This window comes from Monodelphis domestica, chromosome 2, assembly GCF_027887165.1.
Source record: "Monodelphis domestica isolate mMonDom1 chromosome 2, mMonDom1.pri, whole genome shotgun sequence".
NCBI classification, from domain to species: domain Eukaryota; kingdom Metazoa; phylum Chordata; class Mammalia; order Didelphimorphia; family Didelphidae; genus Monodelphis; species Monodelphis domestica.
The window spans coordinates 176182782-176200937 of NC_077228.1; the positions used below are offsets into that span (position 1 = coordinate 176182782).

Here is an 18156-nt window from a genome sequence, read left to right on the forward strand (position 1 = left end):
TTGAGTTTGAATATCAGTTTATTGATTAGGCTAGCATTATAGTCAATAATGTGGTAGATCATTGACCTCCTAGATGACCAAAGATCCCGAAACTCTGTAATGCAGATCTATAAATATAATTTGGAAGCTTATTATTTATCTCCTGCCTTGAACAAGACATCTCTAATTGGTAAATAGCTAAAGGAGATGATCTATCAAACTATCTACCCCTATCTATCCCCGTGTGATGGCGGTTGAGTAGGCAAGAAAAGAATCCTTGTCTCATTTTGCTATTTACCAAATTTCATTAAAAAATAAGACATTCCTTGGGATTCCTAAGGACAAAGAAAATGTAAAAATTCACCAACTGGATGGTGCCTATGATTCAAAACCCTGGCATAGGAATTCTAATATACAAGAATTGATTGGGGCTTTTCTAGTAATTAATATAGTATATGAAAAACAAATTCTCTCAGTACTCTTCTCTGCTTCTTGGGAAGAATGGACCTCAGTTTCCCCATTGAAACATGCCCCCACCCAATATGATGACTGTATATTACATGGAGGGCCTAACTATAATGTTTGGGTGTTTCTTAACATGATATTTTAAAAAATGATTAATAGATGCATCGACAGATAGCTATTAGGGGACACTTCCTTCTGGTACAAGGATCTTACAGATAGAATAATGGCACATGAAAGAAATATGAAAGGTATAGATGACTCAACTTCCACTGTCCAGTCCATTATGTCCAAGGAGTCAAAGTCTTATAATGCACAGTTATCCAGTTTTTGGAGACATCTTCTATTGCTGTCATCCTCTTAGGATTTCTGGAACCATGCTGGTCCTCAGAGCAGTTCCTCTGGCAGATCTGCTTTTCCCAGTCCAGGTCACTGGTAACCTGTTTTCCCAATTGCTTGAAAAAATAAATCTCAATATAATTTAACATTGTCACCACAATTTTATATTGCCAATTGTTAGGTCAAATGGTGAGAGCTAACTCAAATCCCTAATTTTCTTATCTTACCTTAGCATGAAGGATATACTTCTTTCAGAACAAAGTAATTAATTACTTTGGAAACTGTCAACTTACTGGACAGAAATTTTAAAGGCTCTATAAGGACTTGACCTTTAGAGCTAGCTTTTCTAATTAAAAAAAAAATTTTATATACACCTGATTTCTACAGTGTGTTATTAGAGAACATACTCAGTGCCTTAGATACAATTAGAAACTTATATTTGACATACATGGCCTTTTATTTTTTTCCAAAAAATTTTCACTTCAACTGTATCTTCAATCTTCTCACTTCCCCTTATGAGGAGGAGATTGTGCTAAAGATCTTATCCTTATACAAGGGCTGTAGATGACAACATTCTTTGCAAACATGTGGCTTCTGTATTTGATGACAGCATATGAATTTGCTCCAAAGATATTTCACCTTTAATTATAATAATAGACTTAGGATAGGATTTATAAAAAGTGAGGCAAATTATTCTATATTGTATCAAATAAGTTATCTGTAGTAAAATATAATTAGCCTCTAATCATGCTCAAATAAACTAGATATTACATTCATGGAGACTAATGCTCCCAGATCTTCTCTATATACTTGTGTTATCTACTTGCTAAATATACTAACATACATCCCATACAAAAGGTTTAACCTTTTTTTTTTTTTAATAACCCCTTACCTTCCATCTTAAAGTCAATACTGTGTATTGGTTTTAAGGCAGAATAGTAAGGGTTAGGTAATGGGGGTTAAGTGACTTGCCCAGGGTCACACAGCTAGGAAGTATCTGAGGTCAGATCTGAACCTAGGACCTCCCATCCCTAGGCTGGTTCTCAATCTGATGAGCTACTGAGCTACCCAGCTGCCCCCTCATTAAGAGGAATTCGGTATGAGAGGAAGAAGAAAGTGACATAGTCTCAGTACTGTTCCTTAGTGCTTTTGAATTCAGGTATGAATCATAAAGGCTCACCATGAAGCGACAGGGAATCACTTAGGTGCCTTATTTTTCAAGATTGGGAAAACCCCCAAACTCAAGAGAATCCTACCTTCACCTTTGCAAGGTCATTTTCTCAACTGGCCTAGCTGCAGCCAAGAGACTGCAGGACATGGTTTTTCCCTTAAATGAAGGTCATAAACTGATACCTGAAATCACAAGTTAGAATATCATTGACTTAAAGTCCTCCCCACTAGCTGCTCCCGCCCCCCCCAAACAACTTCCTCAAAAGCAAATCTTCATCCTTTACAGTTTAGGGTCAGAGTATTGCTATTTTCTTCATGGCATAATAATCAGTATATACTAGCGATCTGTTGTAAGAATTATGATCTAAACTTTCACAGTTGAATAGTAGTTTCATAAAAGTAGATCAACTAAGTTCCTGTTATTCATAAATACAATGTGATTTTCCAAATGATTTGGGAAAAAATTCACTGATCATAACCCATTAAAATTTATTACTTAAAAGAGAGAAAAACCTAATTCATAAAATGTGATCTCACAACTTAAGCTTTTCCACCATCAATTATGGGAGGCAGGTTCAAATATTTCACCCCCCTGTAAAGAAGATTACATTACATTTCAACCAAGTCAGTTCTTGATTACTAATTACTAATTACTAAGATATTAAACTTATTTTAGTTAAATGACATCAGATTATTTCAAAGTAAAATTATGAAATCAGATCATAACTCTTATTAAATAAATCATCTGAGGGGAGCTGGGTATCTCAGTGGATTGAGAGCCAGGCCTAGAGATGGGAGGTCCTAGGTTCAAATCTGGCCTTAGGCACTTCCCAGCTGTGTGATCCTGGGCAAGTCACTTAATCCCCATTGCCTAGTCCTTACCACTCTTCTGCCTTGGAGCCAATATACAGTATTGACTCAAAGACTGAAGGTATGGGTTTAAAAAATAAATCAACTACAGAAAACAACTTCATAACTCACATTTAAACAGTTCTACAAAATAAATATGCACAGCAAAATGTCATGCCTTTTAGCTGTTATAATATTACACAGCCTGGATTTTAACTCAAACCTTTTTTGAAACTATATATTTCCCAGAATTATTCTTTGAAACAGCTTTTGCTTTATCCCCCCAAAATAAGGCTGGCGCAAGACTAAGGAAATTATAATACAAATTAAGAGATATAGTATTGATGTTTTAATCCAGGTGGGTTTCTAAATTTCTAAGGTGAACAAATTCACACAGACCAGCTTCCCTAAGAGAAGCTGGCCACCCCTTTTGTCACCCCCTCCTTTGAATTTCCTTGTCCCTCACATTTTCAAAGGTAGTGAAAATCAGAGCATACCTACACAAATTCTTCAATGGAGTCCCCAAACCTCTCAGGTCAAGTTTTTCAGAGGGGAGGTTCACATTACAGTTAAACCCTATAAAATGATTATAGTGGTTGTCTATTTTTACTTCACCTGCAACAGATTGCAGATTTTTAGGCAGTATTACTCAATTTGTTAGAGTTCAAAATTGTCTTTGAACCTAGACTATTACGTCTACTAATACCATGAATTATCACATTCATGTTAGGCTAACAAGTTGGTAAACTGAGATAATTTTTACCCAACATCCTGCTTTTAATTTAGAATAAGAAAAAACTAAAATCACTGATCCCACCTGGATGAAATGTCATCATCACACAAAATACACAAGTAATAATACCTTGAATTATTTAGTACTAACTTATTATACTTAATTACTTTAAAGCTCACTGATTTTAGCTAATCCAAGGACAGGAATTTAAAATAGCTATTAACCAAATAATAGGTTTTATAACTGTTAACATAACTTTCTCCTCTATTTACATTGGAATCATTCACTCACCCCAAATTCTCACATCATAATTTAGAAATTTTTCCAACAGAAAATTTTTTACCAACACATTTAAGTTTTTCTTCATTTGTGCCTTATTCTCTATAATCCCCATTATTTGGCTATTATCTGGAGATTCAAGGGAAAAAAATAGTTTACCTTTTTCAGGACATTAAACAAAATACAAAACAAAAATTTTTCTACCTTTTACAAAGAAACAAAAAAAAATTAAACACATAGACAAGACAGATCAAGAAGATCTTTCCATTATGAGTCTTTAAGAAAACCTTTTTCTATAATTTGCAGTAACAACTGTAAATCTTGAAATTTCTCAGACTTGTGAATGTTAAAAATTTCCACATTGAGGAATCCTCCATTGGAACAAATTCCCTACTGGGAAAACATTCCCCATTTTGATGTGAGAACTCGCCAGGATCAGAAATGGGAGGACCTCTACTCCACCCATACTTAAGACTGCTTTAGGGGAGAAAACTCCTTGCTAAACAATGAAAGTACTTGGACCCATGCTTATAATAAGGCAAGGAGTTCTTTGAGCCAGGCCTGTTTTTTAGAATTGATACAATGAGATGCTAGGTACCTAAAAGGGTCGGGCAAGTTTTCTCTTAATGAGATTAGTTGACTCAGCTGTGTTTTCACTGGTTCAGACTTACTGAGGAGATTTGTTGACTTAGCAAGAATTCAGATGGGCAGTCCTTTGGGAAACGTCTACAGTGATTGGTAGATGTAAGGACTTAGGGGAGGTGACATAGGAGAAAAACCTCCTATATAAGAAGCAGAATCTCTTGAGGAAAAGGATCCTTTTGGAGGATCTCTGATGAGGATCGCTTGGGAAGAATCTCTTGAGAGAGGCTCTGGAGAAGGGAAGCTCTTGGAGGACAATCTCTAAGGAGGTCTTGCTGGAGCTCCTCTGAGGGGACTCTGTCCCTCTGGAGGCTCTGGAGAGAGGCCCTTTGGAACAGTCTCTGGCTGGAAGGCTCTTTAAGGAGGACTCTGGCTGGAACTCTTTCTGGTGAAGTCAGCTGAGATGGAGCTGGCCTGGTGTCACTAGAATCCTTGCTTAGACAGACCTTGTGGTGAGTGTTAAAAGACTGACTGACTGATCTCTCTCTCTTAAGACTCAGGTCTAGACCATGTTGGCTTAAGGCCCTTCATACTTATTTCCTTTTTCTCTCTTCCTCTCTTTTCTTTAATTCCACATTTGTATAATTAAAATCTCTATAAACCCAGTTGACTTGGGTATTTGAATAATTGGGAATATTTCCCTGGCGACCACCTTATATTTGATTTAAAAACCAAGACACTGTCGTGAAACATATTTCCTGCAGTCAAATTTACTCACCCTCTCTTATATCTATCACAATTTATATCTTCCACCATTTTAACTCACTACAGTTTACAACAACACTCTTTTAACTGTTACAGTTTAAGGCTTTCAACCATTTTAAATCTAACAGAACCAAATTAACAAATTATCACGTTTCCTAGTTTAAGCCAATCAGCTTCAAAAATAAGTAATCAAGGTAGAACAAATTCTTAGCTGAAGTTATTACAGATTTTTTCAGGTGTTACAATGCAACACTCAGCCTTAATTATAAAAAAAAAATTTTTTTTAAACCCTTACCTTCCGTCTTGGAGTCAATACTGTGTATTGGCTCCAAGGTAGAAGAGTGGTAAGGGCTAGGCATTGGGGGTCAAGTGACTTGCCCAGGGTCACACAGCTGGGAAGTGTCTGAGGCCAGATTTGAATCTAGGACCTCCCATCTCTAGGACTGGCTCTCAATCCACTGAGCTACCCAGCTGCCCCCTTAATTAAAAATGTTTTTAAAAAATCAAACATTCCCCCAGATCTGGGTTTATTTCAGGAAAATGTCCCCCAAAATGCCTTTCACTTCACAAGTATATTTTATCCTTCCTCTCTCTCTTTGGTCTCTGTCTAATTCAGTAATTCCAGGAATTATCTCATAAGAAATACATATACACAAAAACATGACCTAAAAAAGAAACACTCAAAAGAAATATAATTCTTATCCATAAAAGATCTGATTGTCAGAAACAGAGAGACTTCCATTACCCCTTCATTTTCCCTATCTGAAAGGGAATCACTATGTAGGAAAAAAACTTCCACGATCTTGGAATGAAATTTTCTTGATAAGCAAAAGATTTATTTATGGTCCCTTCAGACTGATCACCATAAAGGGTACCATAACACTTGAAATTTCTACCTCAGATCCTTGGGACAAGAATGAGCATCCTTCCCCTGAAATACTGATCTAGATGATATGACCTAAACCTTTGTTGCCAAACTAGCATTCCCTCTTGGCCCGGATAGCCTAAGTGTCCTATAGCAGGGCTTTCATAAATACTTTTCCCCAGGCTCCTAATTGGCAATTTGCAGGACAGACCCTCATTCTCTGTCATTTCAACAGCTTCTCAATGCTGGGTCATTGACCTCATTCCCAGCTTCCCAGAGCAGCAGTTTGCATGCTTGACTCAGTCCCCAAGTGAACAATCTTTACCATCAGAGCTGAGCTCAACTCTATAGGCCTTCATCCATGTGCATATGTACAGGTGGACATACATTGATTTTCTGATATTTACCCTCATTATTTCCATTCTCTTCTTTCAGGTCCTCATCTTGATTTTCCACTGGTTTCTCCAAACCAAACCCCTTCACAGTGCCAGTGTTCCAGCTGTTCCACATTCAGAACCATAAAATCCTCTTCATTTGGTGGCCCAAAGCCCCAGCTGGAAACAAAGCAGTATGCTGCATCAGGTAACTCAAAGATGGCACTAGTGAAGCATCTGCCTGGCATATACTACTCAAGAGAGGGCAATGAAAGAACTTCTAACACAATGTGCTCTAAATGCACATTTTAAGTGTTAGAATATTCTGTTTTTCCTGGCAGATGAGGATTTGTTTTGTGGCAAGACAAATTGGATGAGTTATGGCATAAGCGCAAAGAATGCAGTGGACAGGAGTACCAAAAACACAGTTTTCACATCTTGCCAAGGATTCTCAGATGCCTTGCTCTGTCCCTGACAGTACCTAGTATTTTAAAACATTTATTTGTTTATTAATTGCATTAAAATTTCCAGGTATCTCCTTCCTACCCCTCCTCAAAATGGAGAAGGCATATATATATATATATATATATATATATATATATATATATATATATATATATATAAAACTATGTCTTGCATTCTACTATTTATCAGTTCTTTCTCTGGAGTGGATGTTCAAGTTATTCTTCAAACATAATTTCTGTCACTGTATATACTGTTCTCTTGGTTCTACTTGTTTCACTTTTTGTAATTTCACATTATCTTTCTATACTTTTAAAAAATTAACTTGCTCATCATTTCTTATGATGCAATAGTATTCTGCCACAATCATACGCTACAACTTGTTCAATTGATGGGCATCCCTACCTAGTTCTAGAATATCCATTATCTTCCTGGCCTTAAGGAGAACTTTTCTTAACTCTTGTGTCTCCTAGAGCTGCCTGCGCTGTCTAAGCACTCAACCTTGGTCACAACCTTGTGGTCATCTTCAACTTTTCACAATCAGCAGGAACAAAAATGTCTCGTTTACCACTTCCCAAGCAGTAGGAAGGTATGATTTCATCGCTCTGAGCAATAGGCTCCCATGGTGGGCCCTACAGTGGCTGCCCTTATAGGTACAGACAAAACTTGGTAGTGGTAGCAAATATTTAGAGAACCTTTATTTATTTTATTCCCTGTAAATTTAATTTCTCTTAAAAACAAAACCAAGAACAAAAAGCTGCTCAAGGACAAGCCAGGGTAGGTCACACAGCTGAATGCCAGAGGATCACAAGTAGATCCTCATCTTCCTGCTGTCACTCATTTTCCATACCCAGATCTCATTGGCACCAACAGGGCTGATCACACAGTTGATCTTAGTGTTTTCTAGTGTGTTCTTTGAACACCAGTTGGATAGGTTGGCCCTGGCAGTGCCATCTTTTGTCAGAGTAGAGTTTGCCATCTTCTTTCTGAGCTTCAAACTTCTGGATAATAAGACTGCAGGGGTAGAAGGGAGATGCTCTGGAGATGAGGGGAATAGTGGTCTCTTGGGTGATTTAAGGTTATTTAATGATCCAAGTTCCTCCATGGTCCTCCTGTCTCCTGTCAATTAATAGTTCAACTGTACAGGGGCAGGTTTCTGCCTCTTGTCTAGGATTGGAACTGAATCATTTGGCCTCTGCCTCAATTTTCTCATGATGTTGGGCTCTACTTCCATTGAGTCACCTGTCTGTTCATAGTTAGCTTCATTTTCATTCACTTTCTTCTTAAGTTAAACATTCAGGTTCTTCTTCTACCTTCTTATCCTCAAACTTCTTCCCAGCAGCTTTTTTCTCCTTCATTCAATTCCCTCTATTTGTTCTGTTTCCAGCTGGTGGAAAAGTTCTGTATTTCATATCTTTTCTTTAGATTGCTGGTCGTTTTTTCCTCCCTTACTGATATTCCTACCATATACCTTTTCTTGTATTTGTTGTAATTGCCTCTTGAGAGATGCCAGTTTGAGCCGATATATCTGTGCCTTCATTTTGACATAATCTTCCTCATTGTGCTTTGCCAGGTCAGTTTCACTAGCATCCTTGATATCTTTGTTGGACTTGGGCTCCAGCAGTTCCACTTGTCCTCAGCACTCTCCCAACTCCTCCCCCTCCAGGAGGGCAGGCAGCACTCTGGGCCGGGCCAAGCAGCTCAGCCTCATTCATACTCTGCCCCACAGGGGCCTGGGGCGGGCTATGAGAGGCAACAGCCTAGGGCTTAGAGAACTTTAAGAAAATGGAGAAGGAAGGATTCCATGTGAACAACAATTGAAAACAGCTGGACCTGAAGGACCAGCAAGTGTTCTTCCAAAGGGCCAAGAAATGGCCTCTATTGTACTCTGTGTAAGGGAATCCAGTTCAGATCCTGAATCTGGCAGAGGCAGGCACCATGAATTGTTCACTCTAGTAACAAAAGCTTATCTGAGAGAAGCTATGGGAATCCCATGGAGAATTTTCTTTTGTGAAGAGAAGGACTTTGCCCCAAATGAGGATCCTGCACCTTGGAAAACATCACATTCTGGTGGCATCTTGTGAGCTTCCAGCAGCTCTTGGAAATCTAGGAGGGAGGAGGAGGGCATGAATCTCAAGATCAGTTTTGTGCCCATATCTGCAGCATTGACTTGAAGGTCAGCAGTTTCTGGCCTGATGGAAATTGTTCTCATCATGGAAGTATGATCCTGTCAATTGCTGGGTCTTGTTGTTTCTGTCTCTACAGTTTCTCTTGTATCGGATTCTTTTCACTCACATGGTCACCACCCTCCCACAGGCCCCTCCCACCTTTCACCTGGGCTTTTCAGATGGCCTCTTCCCCTCTCCAATCTGTCTTTCACACACATAGCTTCCAGAATATATGATATTCCTACAATACAGATCTATGCCATTTCCCTGTTTAAGAAGCTTCACAGGCTTCCAGATGCTTCTAAGATGAAATCTAGATTGCTCAGCTTGATGAACATAAAGCTCTTCAAAGCTGGAGTGGCTTGCAGATTTATTTCAGATTAACCCCCTTCATATAATCTGTATTCCAGCCAAACTCACCTAATTGTTGTTCCCCATCGCCTTTCTGCATCTTTGTCCAGGCTGACTTATGTCTGATATGTACCTCCTCCCCCACTGCCAACTCAACCTCCTCCCAGCATCCTTTAGCTTCTTTGGAGGGGCATTTCAGCCACCACCTCTTGTCAGATGACTTTCCTGTTCTCCCTAGTGGTTAGTACTAGCTTCCTCCTCAAAGGAAATATTACTGACTGAGCGCTATATAAGTTGTGTCCCTCTGATAGGATGTAACTTCTTGAGATCAGGGACTTTGGAGGTATATTCCTCCAGTGTCTAGCAGAGTGCACCACAGCAAATTGTGAAGTTGAATTGAGAAGGGAGGGAGAAAGGAATTGAGGTTTGTATGAGCAGAAAGTCTCCAACTTGTCTCAGATATCCATTCCAGGGACTCTGAAGCCATAAAATTATATTTTATGGCCCCTATTGTCTGATCCACACAAGTCCTGCTATATTTGGTTCAAAGCTTGCCGCTATTATGCCACAGATTGTGATCCTTATCAGTTTGAGAATCAAATCAGTTGTATTCTGCCTCATCCTTTTTTTGGGTACTGTCTTTTCTGAATGAGTATTTGGAAACTTCACCTGAGGTATCAAGGCCAGAGGGAGCCAATTGATGGATAGGTAATCCTTAAAAACCAACATACTATTAGAGCTGGAAGGGACCTTCAACAGCATCCTATCATTTTTATAGAGGAGGAAACTGAGACCACAGAGGAAAGGAAATGACTTACTCAAGGTCACTCAGTTTGAGGGCTAGGGCCAAACCTCAGATTACCTTACTCCTGATTCTGAATTTTTTACAATAGCCCAGTGTCACTTTTAATGAGCAACAAACAAAAAGAGCCCTATCTTTCCTGGAAGAGCTACAGAATTGAAAACAGAAAACTTCTTTCCCTTTTTCTTAATATAAAATAAAATCTTCCACAAGTATCCTTGAGACCTGAAGGGCTTTTCCAGTTGGATTAGGTCTGTGTGACTCAATGTGTTATCTTAGGCAATTCAGGCATCCTTCTTTGCTTTCTTCTTTAATGGTCCTTGCCCTATTTGTCCTCAAGTTTGAGGCACATCCGCACAATAGAGGCCTGGGGTTGCTAAGGAAGAGAACATTCTGTGGCTCACCTAGGTGTGATAAACATCTCCATCCAGCTCCTTACTTTCACTCTCCCTGGTTTCTCCTCTTCTAAAATGTCTGTTTTGATTGAAATGAGTTCAAATGTAGAGCAGGCTGAGAAAGATTCTTTTTGGACTATGAAAAAGGTGCTCTTGGTTCTGATTTAGGAGCAGCTCTGGCAGGCTACAGGTAGGTTTAGGTCTCTGCCAGATTCAGGATCTGAAACACTTTGGTGCAAAGTCCATAATGGTCCATAGTGGATCCAAAATATCACTATTCAAAACAAGAAAAATACTGGTCAAGGAAGCATCTTCAAAAGGTAAATCTTAAGACCAAGCTTTACTTCAAAAGGATGATTAGACTTCCAGCACATGGTAGATGACAATGGTAAGGGTTTTAAGGGAGCAAAGTAAACAGCAAAAGTACAAGAGGAGTGCCAGCAGTTTATGGTAATTTCATTTCAACTAGAGTTTAAGAAACATAAGAATAATATGGGGTGATGAGATAAGGCCATCAGGGCAGGGTGGCACCATTTTGCAGAGGTCCTCAAATGCTGGGGAAAAGAGATTGGACTTTATTTGGTAGACAATAGGGAGCCATTAATGGATTTTGAGCAAAGCAGTGACATGATTAAAGATGTGTTGTAGGAATGTTGTTCTCAGCAGGTATGGAGTTTAAATTGGATGGGAGTGGTAGAGAGTAGTTATTTCTATTGTTGTTGTTATAACTTCTTTTGGTGATTGATCCACTTGCCAAGTGCCTCTCCATGGTGCTCTGATAAGGGGCAGTCTTTTGGTTTTCACTTGGATTGGGTCATAGTGTATGAATGAATTTATGAATGAAGCAGTTATTAAGCACTTAGTATGTGTTAAGCACTGTAGTTAAGTCCTGTTGTTTGGTCATTTTGGTCATGCCTGACTCTTCCTGACCCCATTTGGTGTTTTCTTGGCAGAGATATTGGAGGGATTCCCCATTTCCTTCTCCAGCTCATTTGGCAGACAAAATGCTGAGGCATACAGGGTTAAGTGACTTGCCCAGGGTCCCACAGCTAGTAATATTTCAACTCAGGAAGGTGAGTCATCCTGACTCCATGCCCTGAGCTCCATCCATCAGGCAACCTCAGCTGTCTTAGTAAGATCTAAGGATACAAATAGAAAAAATGAGACAATCCCTGCCCTATAGGAGTTTACATTTTAATATCCTCGAGAGATATTTTGGTTTGGAATGTTACTGGCCTGGTTCTGGAAGCCTTAGGGAAGTAAATTGCCTCCCAAATCCTTTTTAGGAGGAATGACATAGTTGATTTGATTGTGGTTCCAGAACGGAAAGGAGTTAGGAGTGATACACTGGGTGGCAGCAAGGTGGTTTGTCAAGGAAGTAAAACATTAAACACAGTTGGAGTCTGGAGACCTGTATGCAGTGGACAATTGAAGCCACCTCCATTCAGGAGAGGTGAAAGGGTGATTATGTCCACCCACACTGGGCAGGCACTGCCTTTATCTGGGAAGCAGCACTTCCAGAAAGGAGACACAGAGCAGAGAATATACCATATGCACCCATGTGTATCTGGCTTCTAAGAAGCCCAACATTGCAGGTTCAGGTTCATTCCAGATATGGACTCAGGAAAACACCAAGCAAGTCCTGGACAAGTCTTATTCACTGGATAGGACCCAGCCTGACCATGTGTCTAGTTGGTCTACGTATAGCTCTACCTCCTTCAGAACAAGAACCATTCCAGGCCATGGGGAACAAGGCTAGCATTGTCTTCTGAGAGCCAAGGGGCTCCCCTATCCTACTCCCATTCCCTGCTGTCCCTAGGAAGGAAACACCACATTGTGGAAAGTGGAGAAAGGGGTAGGGAACATCCTCACTAAAACTCACTAAAACAGGCGGGGCCAACATTGAGGAGGGGGAAGGCTGCATTAACTGGACAGGTTCTGAGGGAAAGAAAAAATTATTATTATTTTAATCCTCGCCTTCCATCTTAGAATCAATACTGTGTATTGGTTCTAAAGCAGAAGAGTGGTAAGGGCTAGGCAATGGGGCTTAAGTGACTTGCCCAGTGTTACACAGCTTGGAAGTGTCTGAGGTCACATTTGAACCCACAACCTCCCTTCTCTAGGGTTCCTGGCTCTCAATCTACTGAGCCACCCAGCTGCCCCTCCCTCCCCCCCCAATTTAAAAGTATCAGAAAGCAAGTTGTCCAAACTACAAGGCTCTCAGACATATGTTTGAAATTTCTCTCCCCCCACCCCCCCCTCCCCAGACCCTTAATTAAAAAAAAAAATTTTTTTTTAATTCTTTACTTTCTGTCTTAGAATTAGTATTGTGTATTGGTTCCAAGGCATAAGAGCAATACGAGCTAGGCAATGGGGGTTAAGTGACTTGCCAAGGGTCACACATCTCAGAAGTGTCTGAGGACTATTTTGAACCCAGGATCTCCCTTCTCTAGGGCTCCTGACTTCAATCCACTGAACCACCTAGCTTCCCCCTCCCCACCCTTAACTTTTTTTTTCTTTAGAATATTTTTCCATGATTCGTGAATCATTTCCCAGCCCCCAGCCCCCAGCCCCCCCCCCCCCCCCGCCCCCTGCTCTTTCTTCCCCACTCCCTGAGCTGACAAGCAGTTCCACTGGCTTATACATGTATCCTCATTCAAAGCCTATTACCATGTTATTCATATTGTGCAGGAGAGTGATCTTTTAACATCAAAACCCTAATCATATCCATATTGAGCTACATGATCAATCGTATGTTTTTCTTCTGCATTTCTGTTCCTATAGTTCTTTTTCTGGATGTGAATAGTGTTCTTTCTCCCAAGTTCCTCTGGATTATCCTGTATCATTGCATTGCTGTTAGTCAAGAAGTCCATTTTGGGGGGCAGCTGGGTAGCTCAGTGGATTGAGAGCCAGGCCTAGAGACAGGAGGTCCTAGATTCAAATCTGACCTCAGACACTTCCCAGCTGTGTGACCCTGGGCAAGTCACTTGACCCCCATTGCCCAGCTTACCACTCTTCTGCCTTGGAGCCAATATATAGTATTGGTTCCAAGACAGAAGGTAAGGGTTTAAAAAAAAAAAAGTCCATTATGTTCAATTGTCCAACAGTGTATCGGCCTCTGTGCACAATGCTCTCCTGGTTCTGCTCCTTTTACTCTGCATCGATTCCTGGAGGTCGTTCCAGTTCACATGGAATTCCTCCAGTTCATTATTCCTTTCAGCACAATAAAATTCCATCACCATCAGATACCACAATTTGTTCAGCCATTCCCCAATTGAAGGGCAGCCCCTCATTTTCCAATTTTTTGCCACCATAAAGAGTGCAGCTATGTGAATATTCTTGTACAAGTCTTTTTCCTTATTATTTCTTTGGGGTATAAACCCAACAGTGGTATCCTACTCTTAACTCTTGAAGTGATGAAGATAAGAGAGGGAGGTAGGAAATAACTCAATTTTGTCAAAAGGGGTAGGAAATTGACCTCTAACAAAAGTCATTGGCTTGTAGAGTCATCCCTAGACTTAAAACAATCACCTTTTGGTTGATACCACCAAGCTGGAATGGGAAGAGATGTGCCCAGTTCAGCCCATGCTTTTACGGGCCAGGTCTCTGGACCTTGTGACTAAGCTTACAGAATTGATAGCAGAGCTAAATGCCAGCACCCTGCTCCCCAGTAAGGTAGGGGAGCCTTTTTTGTCTTGGCCTCTTGATTTTAGAGTCTTAAAGCAGCTGACCAACCTCCAATTTTCCATACTTTTAGAGGTGGTATAGCCTGAACTCATTTTGACTTTCAACATCATCTTCAGATCGGAGTACCGTAATTCCTAACTATTTCAATTCCACAAACATTTATTGAGCACCTACTCTAAAGCAGTCACTCTCTAGACTCTGGGGATACAAAGACAAAAAAGGAAAACAGAGCCTGTCCTCAAGAAGCTTACATTCTACTGGAAGGAAGCCATGTGTACACAGATTTTTTAGATTACAAAGTAACTTTGGGGGCTTTTTTTAGGAGGGGAAAAATACAATGATTAGATAAGGCCTTGTGTAGGAAGTTGCATCTTGAAGGGATCAAGGGTTCCAGGAGGTCAAGAGGAGGAGAACATGCCAAGCTTCTAGGAAGGCAGTTACTCCTTTCTTTTCCACTCCTAGGGTCCAAGATGAAGGGAAGGAAGAAGGAAGACTATGAACTGGTGTGGATGAGATTGACTAGCAGAATGGGAGATGGAAACATGGAGAAAGTCAGCAACCAAATTAGGGCGAGAAGGGAACTTTGCTCCAACTAAATATTGGATTTATGTCTCCATGAACTGAATACTCCCTCCATGAGAAACAGGCTAATTTTAGGTCCCCACAGTAAGATCATTACTAAATCAAACAATTTCTTTAGAAAAATCTTGGAGGGAGGACATGAGTTTTAACTTATAACCTTTTTATTTTATAATATTTTAACCTTTTAATTTATAACCTTTCCAAAGTTTGTACTTGCCCTCCCTTGGTTTCTTCCCTTCCTTCCTTTCCTCTTCTCCCTGGTCTGTTTGTTAGCCAGCCTTACTTACTCATGAGGACAGAAAAGCACCCAGACCTCTGGCTGGTTTGGGGTTTTACACAAATAATTGTTAGTGGCAGCTTACCTGTATGTTTGTTTGCAAATCAAGTCCAGGCAGTCTGCATATTCAAGGATTTGCGCTGGTCAGGGATTTTTAGCAGTGCCTTGAACTTTTCTCCACTAGTGAGAGGAAAGGTAAGGACGTATAACCCAGCACCTGTCTGCCCTCTCATTTCCACTTTACAGGTCAATGGCCAAAAAACAGACTCCTTTTCCAATGGCAGTGACCCTCTCAGAGAAGATCTACATGTTTTTCTAGAGAGTGAGGTCCAGTTGGCTGAGCTGGATGACCTCACAAAGGTGAACCCTGTTACTCCAGCAACAGGTAGGGAGAAAGTCTCTGACAAGGTGGGAGGACTTGGGGGTAATGGGCCCATTTTCCTTAGAAGGACCCAAGGGCAGGTTGGTGGGAACCAGAATCCCAAGCCAGGACTGCTGATTCAGATCTCTGTCATCAGAGAACTTCCTCAGCTTGGGTCTCAGAGCCAGGGCCATTCCTAGGTGAGCTTCATTTTAATTAGATCTGAGCTGAATCTGCAGAGGAGAGTGTATAAAATGGGATCTGACTAATAATGAGAGAGGATGATCGGTTAGTGTGGTGGCTAGGTGGGCATGTGGATGTGTATGCTGTATTCATTTACTCCAGCACTCTGGGTTCTTCAATTAATGGTGCATCTGTCTCAGTCCTGAGGTGTCTGCAGGAGAGGTACCACGGGGATATATTCTACACCAATGCTGGCTGCACTCTTGTGGCTCTGAACCCCTTTAAACCTGTACCCTACCTCTATTGCCCTGAGCTGATGAAGGACTACCACGTAGCACCTCAACTCCAGGCAAGCTTTACTCCTTCCCTCCTTCCCCTGTTTGGGTCAAGAAGCAACAAGCAACAGCCCATACACTGTGATTAATCCAGGGGGAGAATCACCCAAGTGGGGTCCCTCATCCTAAAGTTGCTGACTTTCCTAAGTCTGACACAACTCCTCTCCTGGAGGGGGCAGGTAGAGAAAGCAGAATGAAATCTTTCATTAAACCAACATACAGAAGGCTGGAAAAGCATTCTCTTGTTTGGGCTATATGTCTGGGGTAGAAGGCAGAGAAAGGGGCAAGGAGAGAAGTGACAGGCATTCCATTTCCAGATTGGGAAGGCTTGGGCACAATCTCTGATCTATTCAGGAAGTTCTTCTGCCAGGCTGGGGTGGGGGGTGGCAAGAGAGGAATGCTTTGCCTATCTTAGCATTCACCCAGTGGTGAATTTGTTAGAGCAGAGTTCCTTTGGGTATCCCTTAATGTGCTGGTTTCCTTGGGTTTTTCAGAAACTAAAGCCTCACATCTTCACTGTGGGCGAACAGACTTACAGGAATGTCAAGAGCTTGCTGGAGCCTGTTAACCAGTCCATCATCGTTAGTGGGGAGAGTGGAGCAGGGAAGGTAAAGAAACATGCTTTGTCCCTGTTGTGGCATTATTAGATTGTCTACCCAGATTTGAAACCCCAGCTCTTTTATAGGAGTATCTTTGACTGCTTTCTCAGTTCCTTGATCAGTCAGCCCTGTAGTAGGAGAGACAGGAAGGGAAAGGAGTAAGCATTAAATGCTTACTGTGCAATATCAGAGTTGACCTAGATGAGCACCCTTTTCGTGCTAGCATTCTGTGATTTCATGCTCTATCTGACTTTGGATTTTTGTCCTTGGGGACTGGCTGGGTCCCCTCCTCCTCCAAGCCTCCAAGGTTATAGGAAGGGCTCCATGCTGGCTGATGGAGATGGGAGGGAACCACTAAGAGGGTGTTACTCTCAAGACAGAGGCCTCTGGCTGGCATACCAGGGAAGCTGCCATGGAAAAGATTTCACAAGGCTGAAAGCCAGAGTGGCATAACCAGTCCAAGCAGCCCTGCCTTAGAACCCCGCCAGGAATGGGCTGCCTGCTATGCTCCCTGCCTTCACCTCAACTTGCTTGCCTTCTCAGAGCAATTTAAAATTCCCTTTCAGTCTGTGATCTCATTTGATCCTCACACTCTCCCCACATTCCTGAGAAGTGGGCAGGGCAGGCCTCCTCCCAGGGAGAAAAACAGGCCTGCTTAGAGAAAGTCAGTAACCTGAGGGGGGCCTCCCAGCAACCTCTGCAAGAAAATGGCCCTTCTGGGGGCCAAGCCCGTCTTTCTGCCATGCCAAGAGTCATCAGACCAGAGAGCCACAATTAGAAGGAACCCTTCAAGGCCCTCGGCTTCCTCTCTGGGGCACACTGTTTTGGCAGACCTTGCCTGTTCCTTGTGCTGGCTGTCTTTCCTACTGGCATGTTCTGCCTCAGCACCTCTTTTTTTTTTTGTTTGTTTGTTTCATGGCTTCAGTTCATATCACCCCTTCTGCAGAAGGCCTTTTCTGTCATCCCACACACACACTCCACTGCCTTCTGTCAACTGCATATAGCCTGTTGCCTGGTTATTTGTATGTTGTTTCACGACCATATGTTCCTTCAGGGCAGACAGCATAGAACAACAGAAATATTGTACAGCAGTTGTGAAGACTAAACTATTATCAGCAAAACACAGTTCCAAGATAACCCCAAGAGATTCATGGTTTTTAAAACGTGCTAGCCCCAGCCAAAGAAGAAACTATTGGAGTCTGATTGCTGATGAAAGCATGCCATCTTCTATTTTATTTCTTTGATGAGTTTTCTATTGTATGTGTGATATGTGCCTTTAGTCACAACATGGGGAACATGAAAATACATATTGCATGAAAGTGCTGATGTAACTTATATCAGACTCTAGTGCCTTGGGGACGCCCAAAGGGCAGGGGAAAAGTCTCAATCAAAAACTGTCAGGAAAAAAATCGTCAAAATTTGTTTCTACATGTAATTGAAAAAAGAACAGATGTTTCTTGAGGTCCAGGATGATATTTTTACCTTTCTTTGTATTCCCAGTGCCTGGCACAATAAAAGACTTAACTTACAGACCCATGACAGGGCCTGGGAAAATTC

At 41.2% G+C, this 18156-nt stretch overlaps 1 protein-coding gene and 1 long non-coding RNA gene across 14 annotated transcripts in view; one reads left to right on the plus strand and one right to left on the minus strand.

Moving 5' to 3' along the window:
* The window catches only part of MYO19 (myosin XIX), a 59809-nt gene that overhangs the window by 2058 nt on the left and 39595 nt on the right, over positions 1-18156 (plus strand). For 6 of the 12 annotated variants that reach the window (XM_056816456.1, XM_056816454.1, XM_056816457.1 and 3 more), the window contains exons 1-3: positions 15023-15506; positions 15866-16014; positions 16495-16608. In XM_056816456.1, coding sequence (XP_056672434.1) covers positions 15134-15506; positions 15866-16014; positions 16495-16608 — 636 coding nt within the window. In that variant the 5' untranslated portion in view covers positions 15023-15133. Of the gene's footprint in view, positions 1-6468; positions 6606-13650; positions 15507-15531; positions 15683-15865; positions 16015-16494; positions 16609-18156 lie in introns of those variants that run through there. The other 6 variants (XM_056816460.1, XM_056816461.1, XM_056816464.1 and 3 more) reach the window with 6 other exon arrangements.
* Positions 623-15343, minus strand: LOC130457203 (uncharacterized). Of its 2 annotated transcripts, none has more exons than XR_008916318.1 (3): positions 15207-15343; positions 6431-6577; positions 623-896 (listed from the first exon to the last, which is right to left on the minus strand). It is a non-coding gene; the product is annotated as an uncharacterized LOC130457203 (long non-coding RNA). The 2 variants fall into 2 exon arrangements; XR_008916317.1 differs by lacking the exon at positions 623-896 and adding an exon at positions 936-1419.